General features: G+C 42.3%; 1 protein-coding gene across 1 annotated transcript; it reads left to right on the forward strand.

The window, feature by feature from the left end:
* The first annotated feature begins 557 nt into the window (after positions 1-557).
* On the forward strand, positions 558-11,942 carry LOC138898542 (uncharacterized). Its single transcript, XM_070184617.1, has 5 exons — positions 558-815; positions 8,659-8,670; positions 9,271-9,661; positions 10,849-11,404; positions 11,876-11,942. Exons 1-5 carry the CDS (start codon positions 558-560, stop codon positions 11,940-11,942), a joined length of 1,284 nt encoding a protein of 427 aa, XP_070040718.1.
* The last annotated feature ends 7,522 nt before the right edge of the window (positions 11,943-19,464 follow it).

Consider the following 19,464-nt stretch of genomic DNA (forward strand, 5'->3'; position numbering starts at 1 on the left):
GCTTCAGGACGCTCTAGTTCGTTTGGTGAGCCTAATGAAGGGTGTGGCTCAGAATGGTACATTTCTAGTGGCACCAGTCATCTCACAGGCTAGGGGAGGAGCACAAATTCCCACTACTCCCGCTCCGGGGCAGACAGCTCCCCAGTATCAGGCTCCAGTAGCCCATCCAGTTGGGGTAGTTCAACCAATTATTGCAGCACACGTCGATGATAGGCCTGCTTTGTCTTCTGAGGCATTGTTGAGATTGGACAAGTTTTCCAAGCTATTTCCAATCCATTTCAGTGGTACATCTTCTGAGGACCCATAGGATTTTCTTGACCGTTGCTATGAAGTATTGCGAAACATGGTTATAGTTGAGACCAATGGGGTCGATTTTGCTGTATTTCAGATGACGGTGTTCCGCTAAGAGGTGGTGGAGAGATTTTGTATTTACTAGACTAGTTGGTTCGCCTGTACTTACTTGGGAGCAGTTCTCGTAGCTATTTCTAGAGAAGTTCCTTCCTATCACACTGAGAGAGGATTACCGTAAGCAGTTTGAGCGTCTCCAGCAGGGCAACATGCCAGTCACTCAGTATGAGACCCGTTTTGTGGATCTAGCACGTCATGCTCTTCTTCTGCTTCCTACCGAGAGAGTGAGAGTAAGAGTGAGAGTGAGGAGGTTCATTGATGGAGTCGTTCAACCTATCAAGCTACAGATGGCCAATGAGACCGGGAGTGAGATTTCTTTTCAGATGGCTGCTAATGTTGCCAAACGGATCGAGATGGTTCTTTCACAGGATATAGGGCCAGTGTCAGATAAAAGCCCCGTCATTTCGGTAATTTCAGAGGTTCATCATCTGGTGGCAGTGGTACTTTCGGTAGGGGACATCCTCTCAGGCCATTTTATTCAGTACTTCAGATTCTCACGGTGCTTCAGGGAGTCATGGCTCTTATGTTCCTTACCCTGGGCAGCCAACAATCATTGCACATTTAGCTCCTATCAGTGCACAACTACTTCAAAGTCACTACGGTGGTTATCTGACCCGTCCGGGTCATCTTCAACTTTAGCAGCCAGGACAACAGGATGTGTGTTATGAGTGTGGGAACATTAGTCATATCAGGAGGTATTGCCCTAAGTTGTCGAGTAACAGATCTCGGCAGGATTCTCGTGCCATCATACCGGCACCGGTTGCTTCACCGCCTTCTCAACCAGCTAGAGGTAGGGGTCAGGCAGCTAGAGGTGGAGGTCAGGCCATTAGAGGTGGAGGTCAGGCCATTAGAGGTGGAGGCCAACCAGTTAGAGGCCGTCCTAGAGACACGGTTCAGAGTGGTGGGACCCAACCCCGATTCTATGCTTTCCCTGCTAGGCCTGAAGCCGAGTCATCCAATGACGTGATCACAGGTATTGTTCCAGTTTGCGATAGAGATGCTTCAGTTTTATTTAATCCAGGATCTACTTATTCCTATGTGTCCTCCTACTTTGCTTCATATTTGGTTGTGCCTCTTGATTCTTTGAGTGCTTCTGTGCACGTGTCCACGCCGGTAGGGGATTCTATCGTTGTAGATCATGTCTATCATTTGTGTGTGGTTACTATTGGAAGTCTTGAAACTAGCGTGAATCTTCTACTTCTTGATATGGTAGATTTTGATTTCATCTTGGGTATGGACTGACTGTCACCTTATCATGCTATATTGGATTGTCACACCAAAACAGTGACCTTAGCCATGCCGGGGTTACCTCGATTAGAGTGGAAAGGAACTCCTGGTCATTCTACCAGCAGGGTTATTTCTTATATGAAGGCTCGGCGTATGGTCGAGAAGAGGTGTCTAGCCTATTTGGCTTATATTCGCGATCCCAGTACGGATGTTCCTTCTTTGGACTCAGTACCAGTTGTCCGTGAATTTCCAAAAGTATTTCCTGTAGATTTACCGGAAATGCCACCCAACAGAGATATAGACTTCTGTATTGATTTGGCTCCGGGAACTTAGCCCATTTCTATTCCACCATATCGTATGGCCCCATCGGAATTGAAAGAATTGAAGGAACAATTACAAGATTTGCTTGATCAGGGATTCATTAGACCTAGTATCTCGCCCTAGGGTGCACCAGTACTATTTCTAAAGAAGAAAGATGGCTCTATGCGGATGTGTATAGATTATCGGTAGTTGAATAAGGCCACTATCAAAAATAAATATCCGTTGCCAAGAATTGATGACTTATTCGATCAGCTTCAGGGTGCCAGGGTATTTTTGAATATCGATTTGAGGTCCGATTACCATCAGTTGAAGATTAGGGCATCCGATGTCCCTAAGACAACTTTTAGGACTCGGTATGGGCATTACGAATTTCTAGTGATGTCATTTGGGCTAACAAATGCCCCAACAACATTTATGGATTTGATGAATCGGGTGTTCAAGCCTTATTTGTATTCCTTTGTGGTTGTGTTCATTGATGATACCTCGATTTACTCCAGCAGTTGAGAGGATCATGAGCAGCATCTTCGGATTGTGCTTCAGACTTTGAAGAATAATCAGTTATATGCTAAATTTTCAAAATGTGAATTTTGGTTAGGCTCAGTTGCCTTTTTGGGGAATGTTGTATCGGTTGAAGGCATAAAAGTGGATCCTAAGAAAATTTAGGCAGTTCAGAGTTGGCCTAGACCTGCTTCAGCTATAGAGATCCGGAGTTTCCTGGGTTTGGCAGGATATTATCGCCAGTTTGTGGAGGGATTTTTGTCTATAGCATCTCCATTAACCAAATTGACCCAGAAGGGTATCCCATTCAGATGGTCAGACGAGTGTGAGTTGAGTTTTCAGAAGCTCAAGACTGCTTTGACTACGGCGTCGGTGTTGGTATTGCCTACAGGTTCAGGATCTTATACGGTATATTGTGATGCATCTCACATTGGGCTGGTGCAGTATTAATGCAAGATGGCAGAGTGATTACATATGCATCGCGACAATTGAAAGTTCATGAGAAGAATTATCCCGTTCATGACTTAGAATTAGCAGCCGTTGTTCATGCACTAAAAATTTGGAGGCATTATCTTTACGGTGTCTCTGTGAGGTATTTACTGATCATCAAAGCCTACAGTATTTGTTCAAACAAAAAGATCTCAATTTGAGGCAGAGAAGATGATTGGAGCTTTTGAAAGATTATGATATCACCATTTTGTATCACCCCGGAAAGGCCAATGTGGTGGCCGATGCTTTGAGTAGAAAGGCTGTGAGTATGGGCAGCCTTGCGTATATTCCGGTTGGTGAGAGGCCGTTAGCTGCAGATATTCAGACTTTGGCCAATAAATTTGTGAGGTTAGATGTTTCAGAACCCAGTCGGGTTCTATCCTGTACAGTCGCTCAGTCTTTTTTATATGAGCGCATCAGAGAGCGACAATATGATGATCCTTATCTGCTTTTCCTTAAGGACATGGTGCGGCACGGTGGTGCCAAGCAGGTGGATGTGGGAGATGATGGAGTTCTGCGGATGCAGGGTCGTATTTGTGTTCCTAATATGGATGGGCTTCGTGAATTAATTCTTGAAGAGGCCCACAATTCCCGGTATTCTATTCATCCGGGTGCCGCCAAAATGTATCAAGATTTGTGGCAACATTATTGGTGGAGGAGAATGAAAAAGGATATAGTTGCATATGTAGCTCGATGTCTGAATTGTCAGCAAGTTAAGTACGAGCATCAGAGACCTGGTGGTTTGCTTCAGAAGTTAGAAATTCCTGAGTGGAAGTGGGAGCGTGTCACTATGGATTTTGTTGTTGGATTCCACGAACTCAGAGAAAGTTTGACGCAGTATGGGTCATTGTGGACAGGTTGACCAAGTTAGTGCATTCCATTCCAGTAGCAGTTACCTATTCTTCAGAGCGATTAGCAGAGATTTACATTCGCGAGATTGTTTGCCTTTACAGTGTGCCCGTGTCTATCATTTTTGATCGAGGTACACAGTTCACCTCGCACTTTTGGAGGGCTGTACAGCGTGAGTTAGGCATGTGGGTTGAGTTGAGTACAACATTTCATCCATAGACAAACGGACAGTCAGAAAGCACTATTCAGATATTGGAAGATATGCTTCGCGCTTGTGTTATAGACTTTGGAGGTTCTTGGAATCAGTTCTTGCCACTTGCAGAGTTTGCCTATAATAACAGCTACCAGTCGAGCATTCAGATGGCTCCATATGAAGCATTATACGGGAGGCGATGTCGTTCACCGGTTGGATGGTTTGAACCGGGAGAGGCTTGGTTGTTGGGTATCGATTTGGAACAGGATGCCTTGGATAAGGTCAAGATTATTCAGGATCGACTTCGCACAATTCAGTCTAGGCAAAAGAGTTATGCCGACCATAAGGTTCACGATGTTGCATTCATGGCATGAGAAATAGTATTGCTACGAGTTTCACCTATGAAAGGTGTAATGAGATTCGGAAAGAAGGGCAAGTTGAGCCCTAGGTATATCGGACCCTTTGAAATTCTTGAAAGGGTGGGTGAAGTAGCCTACAGGCTTGCACTACCACCTAGTTTATCAGCAGCATATTCGGTATTCTATGTATCCATGCTCCGGAAATATCATGGTGATCCGTCCCATATGTTGGATTTCAGCTCAGTTCAATTGGACAAAGATTTGACTTATGAGGAGGAGCCGGTAGCTATTTTAGCTCGACAGGTCCGTCCATTGAGGTCTAAGAGTTATCCTTCAGTTCGGGTACAATGGAGAGGTCAGCCGATTGACTCAACTACCTGGGAGTCCGAGTCGGACATACGGAGCAAATATCCACATCTTTTCACCAGCTCAGGTACTTGTCGAATTCCGTTAGAGGACGAATGTTTGTTTTAGAGATGTTTTAGAGAGGACCAAAAAATATCATCTTTAATTTAAACATTCATTTCTGTGTTTTATGAAGATGTTGGGAGCTTACCTGCTATGAGTTACGTATCACCTGAATAGTTAATGTTAATGTCGTTCATTTTCTAGAAATATATTGCCTATGAGGCCACTGTTAGTAATATTTTCATGTTATGTTACATTGATTGGATTATGTATGTGTTGTTAGGATTGGTTTCTGGGATTCTCTGGAAGGTGGATAGGCCCAGTTACAAAGGAAACTCTAGCGAAATATTTGTAAATTTTGGGAGTTAGTAAAATTCGGGAAATTGAAATGTGCGAAAGAAGAGATAAGTTATGTTATGTATTTGGGGGCGGACTCTACTTCTCATTCGAGGTCTATTAAAATGATGGACACCTATTGGATATGATAATAAGTGTACGAGGCATATTATAAGTGATATGGGGTCTAAGGAAAGTCCTAGATTTAAGCCAAGTTGGAAAATTTCATAATAGACTAAAGTTCCAAATGAGTACGCACAAGATCAAACTTTGGACGAGCATATATACACATATATAAGGAGTTATATGATGGACAACCTATCAAATGAAATATCTTCGACTCTAGTTTCTAACTCTTCAAACCGTTCATCATTTGGACACTCCTACAAGAGGTTATGACCAAATTACCAAACGCTGGAAGAATTTGTACTATCGCCGCCCCACGCGGCGCCCGGCGCGCCACGCTTGTGGGAAATTCCAGAACGCTCCAAAATTTCATTTCAGACACTTTTTGCACAGCTGCCCTGCGGCGCCCCATGTGCCGTGGCTGTACAAAAATAGGTTTTATAACCCGAACCCCATTTCATTTAACTCGATTGGGGTTCATTTTTGGGGCAATTTCTGGTATTTTAGAGAGAAAGGAGAGCGATTCTAGAGAGAGGAAAGGGGAGAACTAAAGATTTCACTACTCTTCCTTAAATCAATCCTTGAAATCGCATCAAAGGGTTGCTAAGGCTTCAAAGAGGTAATAATTTCTTTCCCCAATTCTTCATTTTCGAAATCCAACTAGAAATGGGTAATTAGTAAGATGATTCTTGGATGTGAGAGTATTAGTTATACATGCTTGTACCACTAAGGTTTGTGGGAAGATTGTTGAGTTCAAATGGGTAAAGATTGGGTTGAAAATGGTAGAAATCTTCAAAGATTTTAATTAAGGATTTGAAAGGCAATCCGATATCAGAATTCGATAATTTTTTGTATGGTTGAACTCGCATCAGAACGGGTGTTCGAATTTCGTGAGTTTTTTCGGGATTCGAGGCGTGGGTCCCACTGTCGATTTTTAAAATAAATTTTGAATTTTAATCCAAAAAATTAGTAAATTCATATAGAATTAATTCCTACGATTTGTATTGAGTATATTGAATTATTTATGACTAGATTTGAGAATTTCGGACACGAATTCGCGAGGCAAAGGTTTATTGGAATCTTGAATTTGGTTGCAAATCGAGGTAAGTGTCGTGGTTAACCTTGACTTGAGGGAATAGAACCCTTAAATTATTTGTTATGTGAAATGCATGTGAACGACGTATAAGCAAGGTGACTGTAATGACCCGACCGGTCATTTTGACTTTTAGACCCCGTTCCCCTAAATAAAACTCCCTGTATGTGTTGTTTCTAATTTATGACTTGCGGGGATGGTTGGTTCTGAACTTGGAAGTGTTGGGGTTGAAATCGGAATACTTGGTTCCTTAAGTTGGCCTTAAAATGCTAAGTTTGACTTCGGTCAACATTTTGAGAAAACGACCACGGAATCTGGATTTGATGGTTTTAATAGGTTTGTATGATGATTTTGAACTTGGGCGTATGTTCGGGTTTTGGACAACCCGAGAGCATTTCAACGCTTAATAGTTAAAATCAACTATTTGAAGATTTAATGTTCTTTAAATTTGGTTTGGAGTAGGTTTTGGAGTAATTGAGGTCCGTTTGGAATTCCGAGCCTGAGACTAGATCCAAATGGTGATTTAAGACATGCACACAAAATTTGGTGTCATTCCGAGAGGTTTAAGTATGTTTTGGCGCGTTCGGAGTAAGTTTGAAGAATTTAAAAATTTTAAGTTGAATCAATTTGGTTTGAGGTATGATTCTTGGTTTTGATGTTGTTTTATATGTTCCGAGGGTTCGAGCGAGTACGTTTTATGATTTCAAACTTGTTGGTACGTTCGGGCGGGGCCCCGGGGGCCTCGGGTGTTATTCAGACATGGCTTGGATCGATTTTGGACCTTTGAGTAGCAGCTGAAGCTTCTAACTTCTGCTGCAACTGCACCTGCACTTGGCCAGCCACAAATGTGAGGCCACAGGTGAGTGGAAGGCACCGCAGAAGAGGACTGGGCACAGATGCGCAGGTACAACCGCAGAAGCGCATCGCAGATGCGATATACAAGCCACAGAAGCGGACGAGGCCGGCTTAGGGGGAAGCCGCATTTGCGACACCTTTTCTGCAGATGCGGAGCTGCAGAAATGGCTTGCGAGCAGCATATGCGAAACCACTGCTTGGCAGAATGGGTTAAAAATCGGGGCTCAGCCATTTTTGAGCTTATTTTCTCCATTGTTGGGCGATTTTGGAGCATTTCGAGAGAGAATTTCAACTAGCAACTTGGAGGTAAGTTAATTCTACAAACTTTGAGTTAAATACATAGATTATGGGTAGATTATAACCTGTAAATCTTAGAAATCAAGGGTTTAGATGAAAAATCTAGGTCTTGACAAAAATGAGATTTTAACCACGAAAATGGTTATGGAATTGAATGGAAATTGTATATTTGAGTTCTTGAGATTATGGATAACGTTTTACTCTAAATATTTTCAGAATCCGGGCACGTGGGCCCGGGGTGAATTTTAGAAATTTACCATTTTTAGATAGGGTAATTTATTTAATAGTCTAATTTCGAATTATTGTGCATGTATTAATTATTTTATATAACTTTTGGATAGTTTCGGAATTTTTGGCACCGAATTGAAATTTTTCGCGACATTGTGATCGGGAAGTGGGTTTTGAGACAAGGTAAGTCTCTTGCCTAATCTTGTAAGAGGAAATTTACCCTATAGGTGATTCACATTGATAATTATTGCTAATTGTGGGGACTACGTACGCACGAGGTGACGAGAGTCCGTGCGTAGCTACTAATTATGTTAAATGTTCGGGTAGTTTAGGACTCAAATCATGAATTACTTGTGATAATTGCTCCTTTTATTTAATTAAATTACTGAAATTATATTGCAAATTGTTTGAGGAAATAGTAAAAAGATAGAAACTTCATATACTCGAAATTTTGTGTAAATAATTGAATTGTTAATAGAGATTGAACATCCTACGTGTTAATATTATAATAACTTCTCATTCCGGAGGTTCATAAGAAAATGTCCTCCTTTCTTATGGAGTGAGCCGAACGCCTTGGCAGTATAGATGCATCTATGGATTACGTTGCACGTCCCTCGGAAGTGCACACGACACTCTGGATCGGGCCGTACGACCTCGGCAGAAATCGTGCCTAATAATAATAATAATAATAATAATTACACGATACTTTGATATTTTAATTGCAGCTTGTGAAGCTAATTGATAAATTGGAAATTATTGAAATTTAATTAATCAATTATTTCTCCTTGTTAATAAATTATTGTTGTTGACCTAAAATTATGTTTAATTGATTATATTCTATTATGATATTATTGACCCTTAGTGAGTGTCAAAGTCGACCTCTCGTCACTACTTCTTCGAGATTAGGCTTGATACTTACTGGGTACACATTGTTTACGTACTCATGCTACGCTTGCTGCACTTTTGTGCAGGACCTGAGACAGGTACTATCGGAGGATCTATCGGAGCGCACCCACGTTATCCAGAGGCTTAGTGGTGAGCTGCCTTTTTGAGTCGTTCTGCAACAACTAGTGCCTCTTCTTGTATTTGTATTCTGTCTATTTTATTTCAGACAGTCTATAGAAATTATGTATAATCTACTAGATGCTCATACACTTGTGGCACCAGGTCTTGACACAAACACACTAGTAGAATTCTTTGGATTTAATTATTTTACTTGGGTTTTAATTTATCTTATTTTTTACATTGTCTTAAGTTTTGCAAGTACTCCGGGTTTTATTACTCGGATAATTTTTTTTTAAAAATGAATATATGTTTAAATTATTAGTTGGTTTACCTAGCTGGGATGTTGGGCGCCATCACGACTTATACGTGAATTTGGGTCGTGACAACATGGTATCAAAGCATTAGGTTCACGTAGGTCTCACAAATTATGAGCAGGTTTAATAGAGTCTTGCAGATCGGTACGGAGACGTCTGTGCTTATCTCCCAGAGGCTATAGGATGTTAGAAAAAACTACCTTTCTTCATCTCCCATCGTGAAAATAATGTAGTACTAATTATCTTTCTCTTATTCTCTCACAGATGGTGAGAACGCGCTCTAATGAGGTTCCAGACCAGGGCAGAGCTACTCCCCCTGTCATTAGAGGCCGAGGCAGAGGCCGAGGGAGGGCTCCAACCCGTGGTAGGGGACGAGGACATCCCAGAGTTGTTCCAGTTATGCCACCAGTGGGTCCAGCAGAGGATCCTATTATTGAGGAACAGGGCGAGGTGCCCGTAACAGAGCCAGTTCTGGTGGATTTCACATCTGCACCGGGTTTTAAGGAGGTCATGGGCCGTATGCTGCGGTTCATGGACACTATAACTCAGGCCGGTTTATTTCCGGCAGACCCAGCCACATCTCAAGCAGGGAGGGGAGCACATATCCCTACCACGCAGGCTCATGGGCAGGCAACTGCTGTATATCAAACCCAGGGTGCACTACCCGTGGGTGAAGTCCAGCCAGTGGCAACAGCTACACCTGAGCCCAGACCAGCTGCGACCATCGAGCCGCAGAAGCTATTGGACAAATGGACTAGACTACATCCTCTTGTCTTTGGGGGTGAGCGACACGAGGATCCCCAGGATTTCATTGATCGGGGTAAGGATAGACTGTACAACATGAGGATATTAGAGTCTCACGGGGTAGACTTTGCTACTTTTCAGCTGGAGGGCAGAGCCCATAGATGGTGGAAGTCTTATCTTCTTGGCAGACCAGCAGATTCTCCTCCCATGACTTGGGATATGTTCACCCGAATTTTCCTGGACAGATATATTCCACCCTCTCAGAGGGAAGAATTGCGGTTTTAGTTTGAGCAGCTCCAGTAGGGTCAGATATCAGTGACCGATTATGAGGCGAGGTTCTCTGAGTTATCTCGTCATGCACTTATGATACTCCCTACTGAGGCGGAGAGAGCACGGAGGTTTGTTGCGGGTTTACATACTGGCATTCAGGCTACTATGTCCCCGGAGGTTGAGATGGGGACTTCTTATGAGTTGGTTGTAGAGATAGCCCGAAGGATTGAGGGTGTGCGACAGCGCTGCCGAGAACAGGTTATGAGGGATAAGCAATTTAGATATTTTTGAGAGTTCAGAGGTTCTCCATCTGGGGGTAGAGGTCAGTTTGTGAGAGGGCAGTCCAGCAGGCCCCCATATCCAGCACCACCGCCTCCTCGGGGTTCCCCAGAGCGACCTTATTTCAGTGCTATGCCAGAGAGTTCTTATCGCCCACCAGATATTCTGGGTTCTTCCAGTGGGTATTTAGGTCCCCAGGGTCATACTTCTAATCGGCAGCCCATCTCACCAAAAAGTTGTTATGAGTGCGGGGATCCCAGTCACATGCAGAGATTCTGCCCCAGGCTTTGGGGTAGACCAGTGCAGCAAGGACAACAGCCTATGATTACCGCACTAGTTGCTCCACTAGCCGTCCGACCACCCAGAGGTGGAGGACAGGTGGGTAGGGGCCGTCCAAGAGGTGGGGCCTAACCAGGTGGAGGCCATCCAAGTGGCGCTCCGCTCGGTTCTTTGCTTTTCTAGCCAGACCAGATGCAGAGGCCTTAGATGCAGTGATTACATGTATTATTTCTGTTTGTGGCAATGATGCCTCCATATTATTTGATCCAGGATCTACGTATTCATATGTGTCCTCTCTATTTGCTCATTTCCTAGGTGTTTCTCGAGAGTCCTTGAGTATTCCTGTTTATGTGTCCACTCCTATAGGCGATTCTGTTGTTGTGAATCAGATTTATTGGTCCTGTGTTGTTACATTCTATGGTTATGAGACTAGAGCAGATCTTCTGCTGCTTGATATGACCGACTTCGAGATTATCCTGGGCATGGATTGGCTATCCCCATATCATGCCGTCCTAAATTGCCATGCTAAGACTATTACTTTGGAAATACCGGAATTTCCTAGGTTGGAGTGGAAGGGTTCATCTGTCAGCGCATCTAATCATGTTATTTCCTTTCTAAAAGCTCGACATATGGCCGAGAAGGGTTGTTTGGCTTATCTAGCCTATGTTCAGGATATTACTGCAGAGACTCCAACTATTGAGTCAGTGCCTGTAGTTCGGGAGTTCTCCGATGTATTTCCTTCATATCTTCCAAGCACGCCACCAGATCGTGATATTAATTTTTGCATTGACTTGGCTTCAGATACCCAACCTATATCTATCCCACCGTATCGCATGGCTCCGAAAGAATTAAAGGAATTGAAAGAACAGCTTGAGGAGTTGTTAGCAAAAGGGTTCGTCAGACCAAGTGTATCGCCTTGGGGTGCACCGGTGTTATTTGTGAAGAAAAAGGATGGAACTATGCGAATGTGTATTGACTATCGCCAACTGAACAAAGTCACCACTAAGAACAAGTACCTGTTGCCGCGTATTGATGATCTATTTGACTAGTTGCAGGGTGCTAGGGTGTTTTCTAAGATCGACTTGAGGTCGGGGTACCATCAGTTAAAGATTCGGGATTCAGATGTTCCCAAGACTGCTTTCCGGACTAGATATGGTCATTATAAATTTCTGGTGATGTCTTTTGGTTTGACTAACGCCCCAGCGGCATTTATGGATTTGATGAATAGGGTATTCAGGCCATATATCGATTCGTTTGTCATTGTATTCAATGATAATATTTTGATTTACTCACGCAGTAAGGAAGAGCACGAGCAGCATATGAGAGGTGCTTTAGACAATGCGGGAACAAAAGCTTTATGCTAAGTTCTCCAAATATGAGGTTTGGCTAGATTCTGTAGCAATTTTGGGACATATTGTATTGGGCGAGGGCATTAAAGTTGATCCCAAAAAGATCGAGGCAGTTCAGAATTGGCAATATCCCACTTCAGTGACTGAGATCAGGAGTTTCCTAGGATTATCAAGTTATTATCGTCGGTTCGTAGAGGGCTTTTCATCTATTGCAACACCTTTGACCAAATTAACCCAGAAGGGTGTTCCATTCCGATGGTCTGATGATTGTGAGGTGAGCTTTCAGAAGCTTAAGACAACATTGACTACTGCACCAGTGTTAGTGCTGCCTTTCGGTTCGGGGATGTATACAGTGTATTGTGACACTTCACGCGTTGGTTTGGGTTGTGTATTAATGAAGGAGGGGCGAGTTATTGCATATGATTCATGTCAGCTGAAACCCCACAAGAAGAATTACCCGGTACATGATTTGGAGTTAGCTGCAATTATTCACGTTCTTAAGATTTGGAGGCATTATCTTTATGGGGTGTCTTGTGAAGTTTATACTGATCATCGCAGTTTACAACATTTGTTCAAGCAGAGGGACCTAAATTTGAGGCAACACAGATGACTTGAGTTACTAAAAGATTATGATATTACTATCCTGTATCATCCGGCCAAAGCGAATGTAGTTGCAGACGCCTTGAGTAGAAAGGCGGAGAGTATGGGTAGCTTGGCTTTCATTTCAGCAGAGGAGAGGCCATTAGCTTTGGATATTCAGTCCTTGGCTAACAAACTTGTAAGGCTAGATATTTCAGAGCCCAGTCGAGTTCTTGCATGTGTTGTGGCCCAGTCTTCACTACTTAAGCAGATCAAGGTTCACCAGTATGATGATCTATACTTAATGGTTCTTCGAGAAACGGTACTACGGGGTGGTGCCAAGGAAGTTACTATTGGCGCGGATGGTGTTCTGCGACTCCAGGATCGTCTATGTGTTCCTAATGTGGACGGACTGAGGAGAAGGATTCTAGAGGAGGCACACAGTTCTCGATATTCTATTCATCCAGGTGCTACAAAGATGTATCGTGAGTTGAGGCAGCATTATTGGTGGCAGAGGATGAAAAAGGACATAGTTGAGTATGTAGCTAGGTGTCTAAATTGCCAACAAGTTAAATATGAGCAATAGAGTCCAGGTGGCCTACATCAGCAGATGACTATACCGGAGTGGGAATGGAAACACATTACTATGGACTTTGTAGTTGGGTTGTCGCGGACCTTGCGGAAATTCGATGCAGTTTGGGTCATTGTCGACAGGTTGACCAAGTCGGCACACTTTATTCCGGTTGTGACTACGTATACTTCGGAAAGGTTAGCCCAGATTTATATTTAGAAGATAGTTCGGTTGCACAGTGTGCCAATTTCCATCATATCAGATAGAGGCCCTCAGTTTACTTCACATTTCTGGAGATCAGTACAAAGTGAATTGGGGACCCGTGTAGAGCTCAACACAGCCTTTCATCCGCAGACCGACGGGCAATTGGAGCGGACAGTTCAAATTTTGGAGGATATGCTCAGGTATGTGTGATTGACTTTGGAGGTCAATGGGATCGTTTCTTGCCTTTGGACGAGTTTGCTTATAACAACCGTTACCAATCCAGCATCGAGATGACTCCATTTGAGGCTTTATATGGTCGGCGATGTCGTTCGCCCATCGGATAGTTCGAGCCCGATAAGGCTAAGTTACATGGTACTGATTTGGTAAAGGATGCCTTGGAAAAGGTAAAGTTAATTTAGGAGCGACTTCGTACAGCACAGTCCAGGTAGAAATGTTACGCGGATTAGAAAGCGCGTGATTTATCATTTATGGTGGGTGAAAAAGTTCTCTTGAAGGTTTCGCAGATGAAGGGAATCATGAGATTTGGGAAGAAGGGCAAGTTGAGCCCAAGGTTTATAGGCCCATTTAAAGTGTTGAGACGAGTTGGGGAGGTTGCTTACGAGCATGCTTTGCCTCCCAGCCTATAAGGAGCTCATCCGGTTTTCCATGCATCTATGCTCCGGAAGTATCATGTCGACCTTTCTCATGTGTTAGACTTCAGCATGGTTCAGCTAGATAAGAGCTTGGGTTATGAAGAGGAGCCATTTGCCATTGTTGATAAACAGGTTCGCCAGTTGAGGTCTAAGAAGATTACTGCAGTAAAAGTCCAGTGGAGGAGCCAACTAGTCGAGGAAGCGATTTGGGAGGCCTAGGAGGACATGCAGAGCAGATATCCATACTTATTCAGCACTCAAGGTAAAATTCTAAACCCGTTCGAGGACGAAAGCTTGTTTAAGAGGTGGAGAATGTAATGACCCAGCTGGTCATTTTGACTTTTAGAACCTCATTCCCCTAAATAAAACTCTCTGTATGTGTTGTTAACAATTTATGACTTGCGGGGACGGTTGGTTCAGAACTTGGAAGTGTTCGGGTTGAAATCAGAACACTTGGTTCCTTAAGTTGACCTTAAAATGTTAAGTTTGACTTCGGTCAACATTTTGAGAAAACGACCCCGGAATCGGGATTTGACTGTTCAAATAGGTTCGTATGATAATTTTGGACTTGGGCGTATGTTCGAATCGGGTTTTGGACAACCCGGGAGCGTTTCAGCGCTTAATAGTGAAAATTAACTATTTGAAGGTTTAATGTTCTTTAAATTTGGTTTGAAGTAGGTTTTGGAGTAATTGAGGTCCGTTTGGAATTCGGAGCCTGAGACTAGCTCTGTATGGTGATTTAAGACATGCAAGCAAAATTTAGTGTCATTCCGAGTAGTTTAAGTATGTTTTGGCGCGTTCGGAGTAAGTTTGAAGAATTTGAAAATTTTAAGTTGAATCAATTTGGTTTGAGGTATGATTCTTGATTTTGATATTGTTTCACATGTTCCGAGGTTCGAGCGAGTACGTTTTATGATTTAAAACTTGTTGGTACGTTCGGACGGGGCCCCGGGGTCCTCTGGTGTTAATCGAACAAGGCACGAATTGATTTTGGACCTTGGAGCAGCAGCCTGCACCTGCACTTGGCCAGCCGCAGGTGTGTGGAAGGCACCGCAGAAGCAGACTGGGTGTAGATGCGCAGGTACAACCGCAGAAGCGCATCACAGATGTGAGGTACAAGCCGCAGAAGCGGACAAGGCCGGCTTAGGGGGAAGCCGCATCTGCGACGCCTTTTTCGCAGATGCGGAGCCGCAGATGCGAAACCACTGCTTGGCGGAATGGGTTAAAAATCGGGGCTCAGCCATTTTTGAGCCCATTTTCTCCATTCTTGGGCGATTTTTGAGCTTTTTGAGAGAGGATTCAACTAGCAACTTGGAGGTAAGTTAATTCTACACACTTTGAGTTAAATACATAGATTATGGATAGATTATAACCTGTAAATCTTGGAAATCAAGAGTTTAGACGAAAAACCTAGGTCTTGACAAAAATGAGATTTTAACCACGAAAATAGTTATGGAATTGGATGGAAATTGTATATTTAAGTTCTTGAGATTATGGGTAACATTTTCTTCTAAATATTTCCAGAATCCGGGTACGTGGGCCCAGAGTGAATTTTAGGAATTTACCATTTTTAGATAGGGTAATTTATTTAGTAGTCTAATTTCAAATTATTGTGCATGTATTAATTATTTTATATAACGTTTTAATAGTTTCGGAATTTTCGGCACCGAATTGAGATTTTTCGTGACATTGTGATCGGAAAGTGGGCTTTGAGAGAAGGTAAGTCTCTTGCCTAACCTTGTAAGAGAGAATATACCCCATAGGTGATTCACATTAATAATTGTTGCTAATTGTGGGGGCTAAGTACGCACGAGGTGACGAGAGTCAGTGCGTAGCTACTAATTATGTTAAATGTACGGGTAGTTTAGGACCTAAATCATGAATTACTTGTGATAATTGCTCCTTTTATTTAATTAAATTACTGGAATTATATTGCAAATTGTTTGAGGAAATAGTAAAAAGATCGAAACTTAAGATACTCAAAATTTTGTGTAAATTATTGAATTGTTAATAGAGATTGAACATCCTACGTGTTAATATTATAATAACTTCTCATTCCGGAAGTTTATAAGAAAATATCCTCCTTTCTTGCGGAGTGGGCCGAACGCCTCGGCAGTATAGATGCATCTATGGATCACGCCGCATGTCCCTCGACAGTATACACAAAAATCTGGATCGGGCCGTACGACCTCGGCAGAATTCGTGCCTAATAATAATAATAATTACACGATACTTTGATATTTTAATTACAGCTTGTGAAGCTAATTGATAAATTAGAAATTATTGAAATTTAATTAATCAATTATTTCTGCTTGTTAATAAAATTATTGTTGTTCACCTAAAAATTATGTTTAATTAATTATATTTTATTATTATATTATTGACCCTTAGTGAGTGTCAAAGTCGACCTCTCGTCACTACTTCTTTGAGATTAGACTTGATACTTACTGGGTACACGTTGTTTACATACTCATGCTACGCTTGCTGCACTTTTTGTGCAGGACCTGAGACAGGTACTATCGGAGCGCACCCACGTTATCCAGAGGCTTAGTGGTGAGCTGCCTTTTTGAGCCGTTCTGCAGCAACTAGTGCCTCTTCTTGTATCTGTATTCTGTCTATTTTATTTCAGACAGTATTTAGAAATTCTGTATAATCTACTAGATGCTCATACACTTGTGACACCAGGACTTGGCACACACACTAGAAGAATTTTTGGATATAATTATTTTACTTGGGTTTTAATTTATCTTATTTTTCATATTGTCTTAATTTTTGCAAGTACTCGGAGTTTTATTACTCGGATATTATTTTTAATAAATGAATATATGTTTAAATCATTAGTTGGCTTACCTAGCTGGGATGTTGGGCGCCATCACGACTTATAGGTGAATTTGGGTCGTGACAGTGACGAGTGTCTATACGTCGTCAAATTAATTATTTGCATAATTACTTGAAAAATCATAAAATATTTTAAATCATGAATTAATTATTATATTAATTATTTCTGTCGTATTCTTTGCTCAATATCATGCCTTGAATCCATGCTATAATTGCTACATGCTTATTTGATTTATGTTACTTAATTGTCACTTGACGTTTATCATACTAATTATTAAAATGCTTGTTACATCTTTAATTTCTACAATTAACTGCTACTTCTAATAAATTATAATTAAAACCCAAGTAAATTATTGTATGCTTGTTGTCTTATAATTTTATATTAATTGTTGCATTTATTGGAGTAATTTCTTTTATAAGAATTGGTAAATAAATATATTGGAGGAGCGGGTTGCACGCCGCAATGGAAATGAAAGTGAATATATTGGAGGAGCGGGTTGCCCTCCGCAACAAAATTGATCAAAATGAATATATTGGAGGAGCGGGTTGCACGCCGCAACAGAATTGATTGAAATGAATATATTGGAGGAGCGGGTCGCACGCCGTAACAGAATTGAATATGAATATATTGTGGGATCGGGTTGTACGCCGCAACGGAAATTGTGGGATCGACAGGATCAGGTTATCATGGAACTGAAGTAGGCACTATCAGGTGCTTCAAATAATGCAAACAGACGCGATCCAATTCCTCCCATTGTTCTTGCAGACCAAACAATGTAGAGAGTCGACAACATCATTCCCAGGGGTGTAGTTGGCTCCGATGTGGCTGGGGGGGAGCAGATCAGGTCTTAACAACGAGAACGATTCATTCAAATATGAGCTTTTACAGTTCATGAGGGAAGTAAACACCCGCATGGATCAAATTCGGGGCGCACCACCAGTATTGAAAGGCCCGAACTCGAAGAAGTATGTTCAATTACCGTACAAGCCAAGTACGGCACCAGTACTAATCCCGAAGCATTTCAAAATGCCTGAAGTTCCAATGTATGATGGAACTTCAGACCCACAGGAACGTATTACCACCTACACAACGGCAGTGAAAGGAAATTATCTAGCTCCTCACGAAATTGAATCTGTGTTGCTAAAGAAATTCAGCGAAACTCTCACAAGGGGAGCCCTAACGTGGTATTCATTACTTCCCGAGCATTCCATAGATTCCTTTGATATGCTCGCAGATTCTTTTATTAAAGCTCATGCCGGGGCTAGAAAGGTGCAAGCCTAGAAGGCCGACATATTTAGAATCGCACAAGGAGAATCAAGATTATTACGCGAGTTTGTTACACGATTCCCAAAAGAAAGAATGTTGCTCCCGGCCATCCCGGATGAATGGGCAGCTGAAGCATTTACCAAAGGATTGAATCTCGCCCGGCAACATCAGCTGATTCAATAGTAGATGGCCTTGGAAAGAACCTTTCATTCGATGCTTTTGATTCAACTCCCGGACAACCAAGGAAGTATGTGCGAAGATAGGGTTAGCCCCCGTGGCAAGCATTATCCGGGAATGATTATCCAGGAACTGGAAGATGGTTGGCGTGACACGCCTAAATCCCCCACAATCAATCCACAAGGCTTCAGGCGACTGGAGCAACCTTTGAAGGCGCTCGGCCTTGTTCACCCTTTCAGCTAAGTATCCCGCTTTTTCCTTGAGGGGAGCCGAGATTTTAAATATGTGGGCCTTCATCGCCTTAAGTCAATCTATCCAAAGAGCCTACCCTATAATAGATTCAGCTAAAGCTGCGCTTGGAAGATTTCTTTCTCAATCATGAATCCGAGCTTACTACTTGAATCACGAAAGGCGCTTTTTCTCACTATCTATTCAATTCCAACTTCATGCTCACTTATGAAATCAAGCTAATAAGGCCAAAAACAGAGCATGAAGTCCACTGGCATGAGAATCAAGCGAAGTAGAGACATAAGCAGATCCAAAGAAAAGAAGCAAGACGACTACTTCCATTCCTCTCCTTAGACCGACAGTACTACAAGACAGAAATAAGGCGATTATTACCTAATATAATAATGTGAATTATAATAATAATGTGAATTATAATAATAATACCTCACAAACAAGGTAGATGAATTGCCAAGACTATCTCGACCTTACCCTTACACTCAGCTTAGAGCATTCAATCTCGCTTTCACCCCTCAGAAGGACAGAAAGCACTAGGGGAATGAAATCCTGCGCCTAGAAAGAAAGGTAGGGGAAATAGCCCTTTCATGACTAAAGGAAAGGGTAATGGTTATACACCTCTTACCACATTCACTACTTCCAAAGAAAGAACTCAAGGACTGGACTACGGAGGGACTTAGAAAAACCTACTAGCAACCTCTCTGCTTCCTATACTTAGAAAATGATCCCAATGAAGCCAATGGTGAGACAAAAGGAACCCCAGGATTGATTATTCCCTTAGGCCTATTCTCACTCCTTCAACTAAGAAATTCAAATCAGCACTTGAAGCAGGAGTCTAGCTAAGGCTAGTGCGCTAGAATTCAAATGTCTTGTTCTATTCTAAGGCTCGGACGTGGAGCTGGCTCTATTAATCGATAAGCAGCGGTTGCTTACCCACGGACACCTAAGCCTTCTAGGCAAGTGCATAAAGAGAGAGGGGAGGTAGCTTCCAGAAAGATAGAGTTA

This window comes from Nicotiana tomentosiformis, chromosome 9 (genome assembly GCF_000390325.3).
Source record: "Nicotiana tomentosiformis chromosome 9, ASM39032v3, whole genome shotgun sequence".
NCBI lineage: Eukaryota > Viridiplantae > Streptophyta > Magnoliopsida > Solanales > Solanaceae > Nicotiana > Nicotiana tomentosiformis.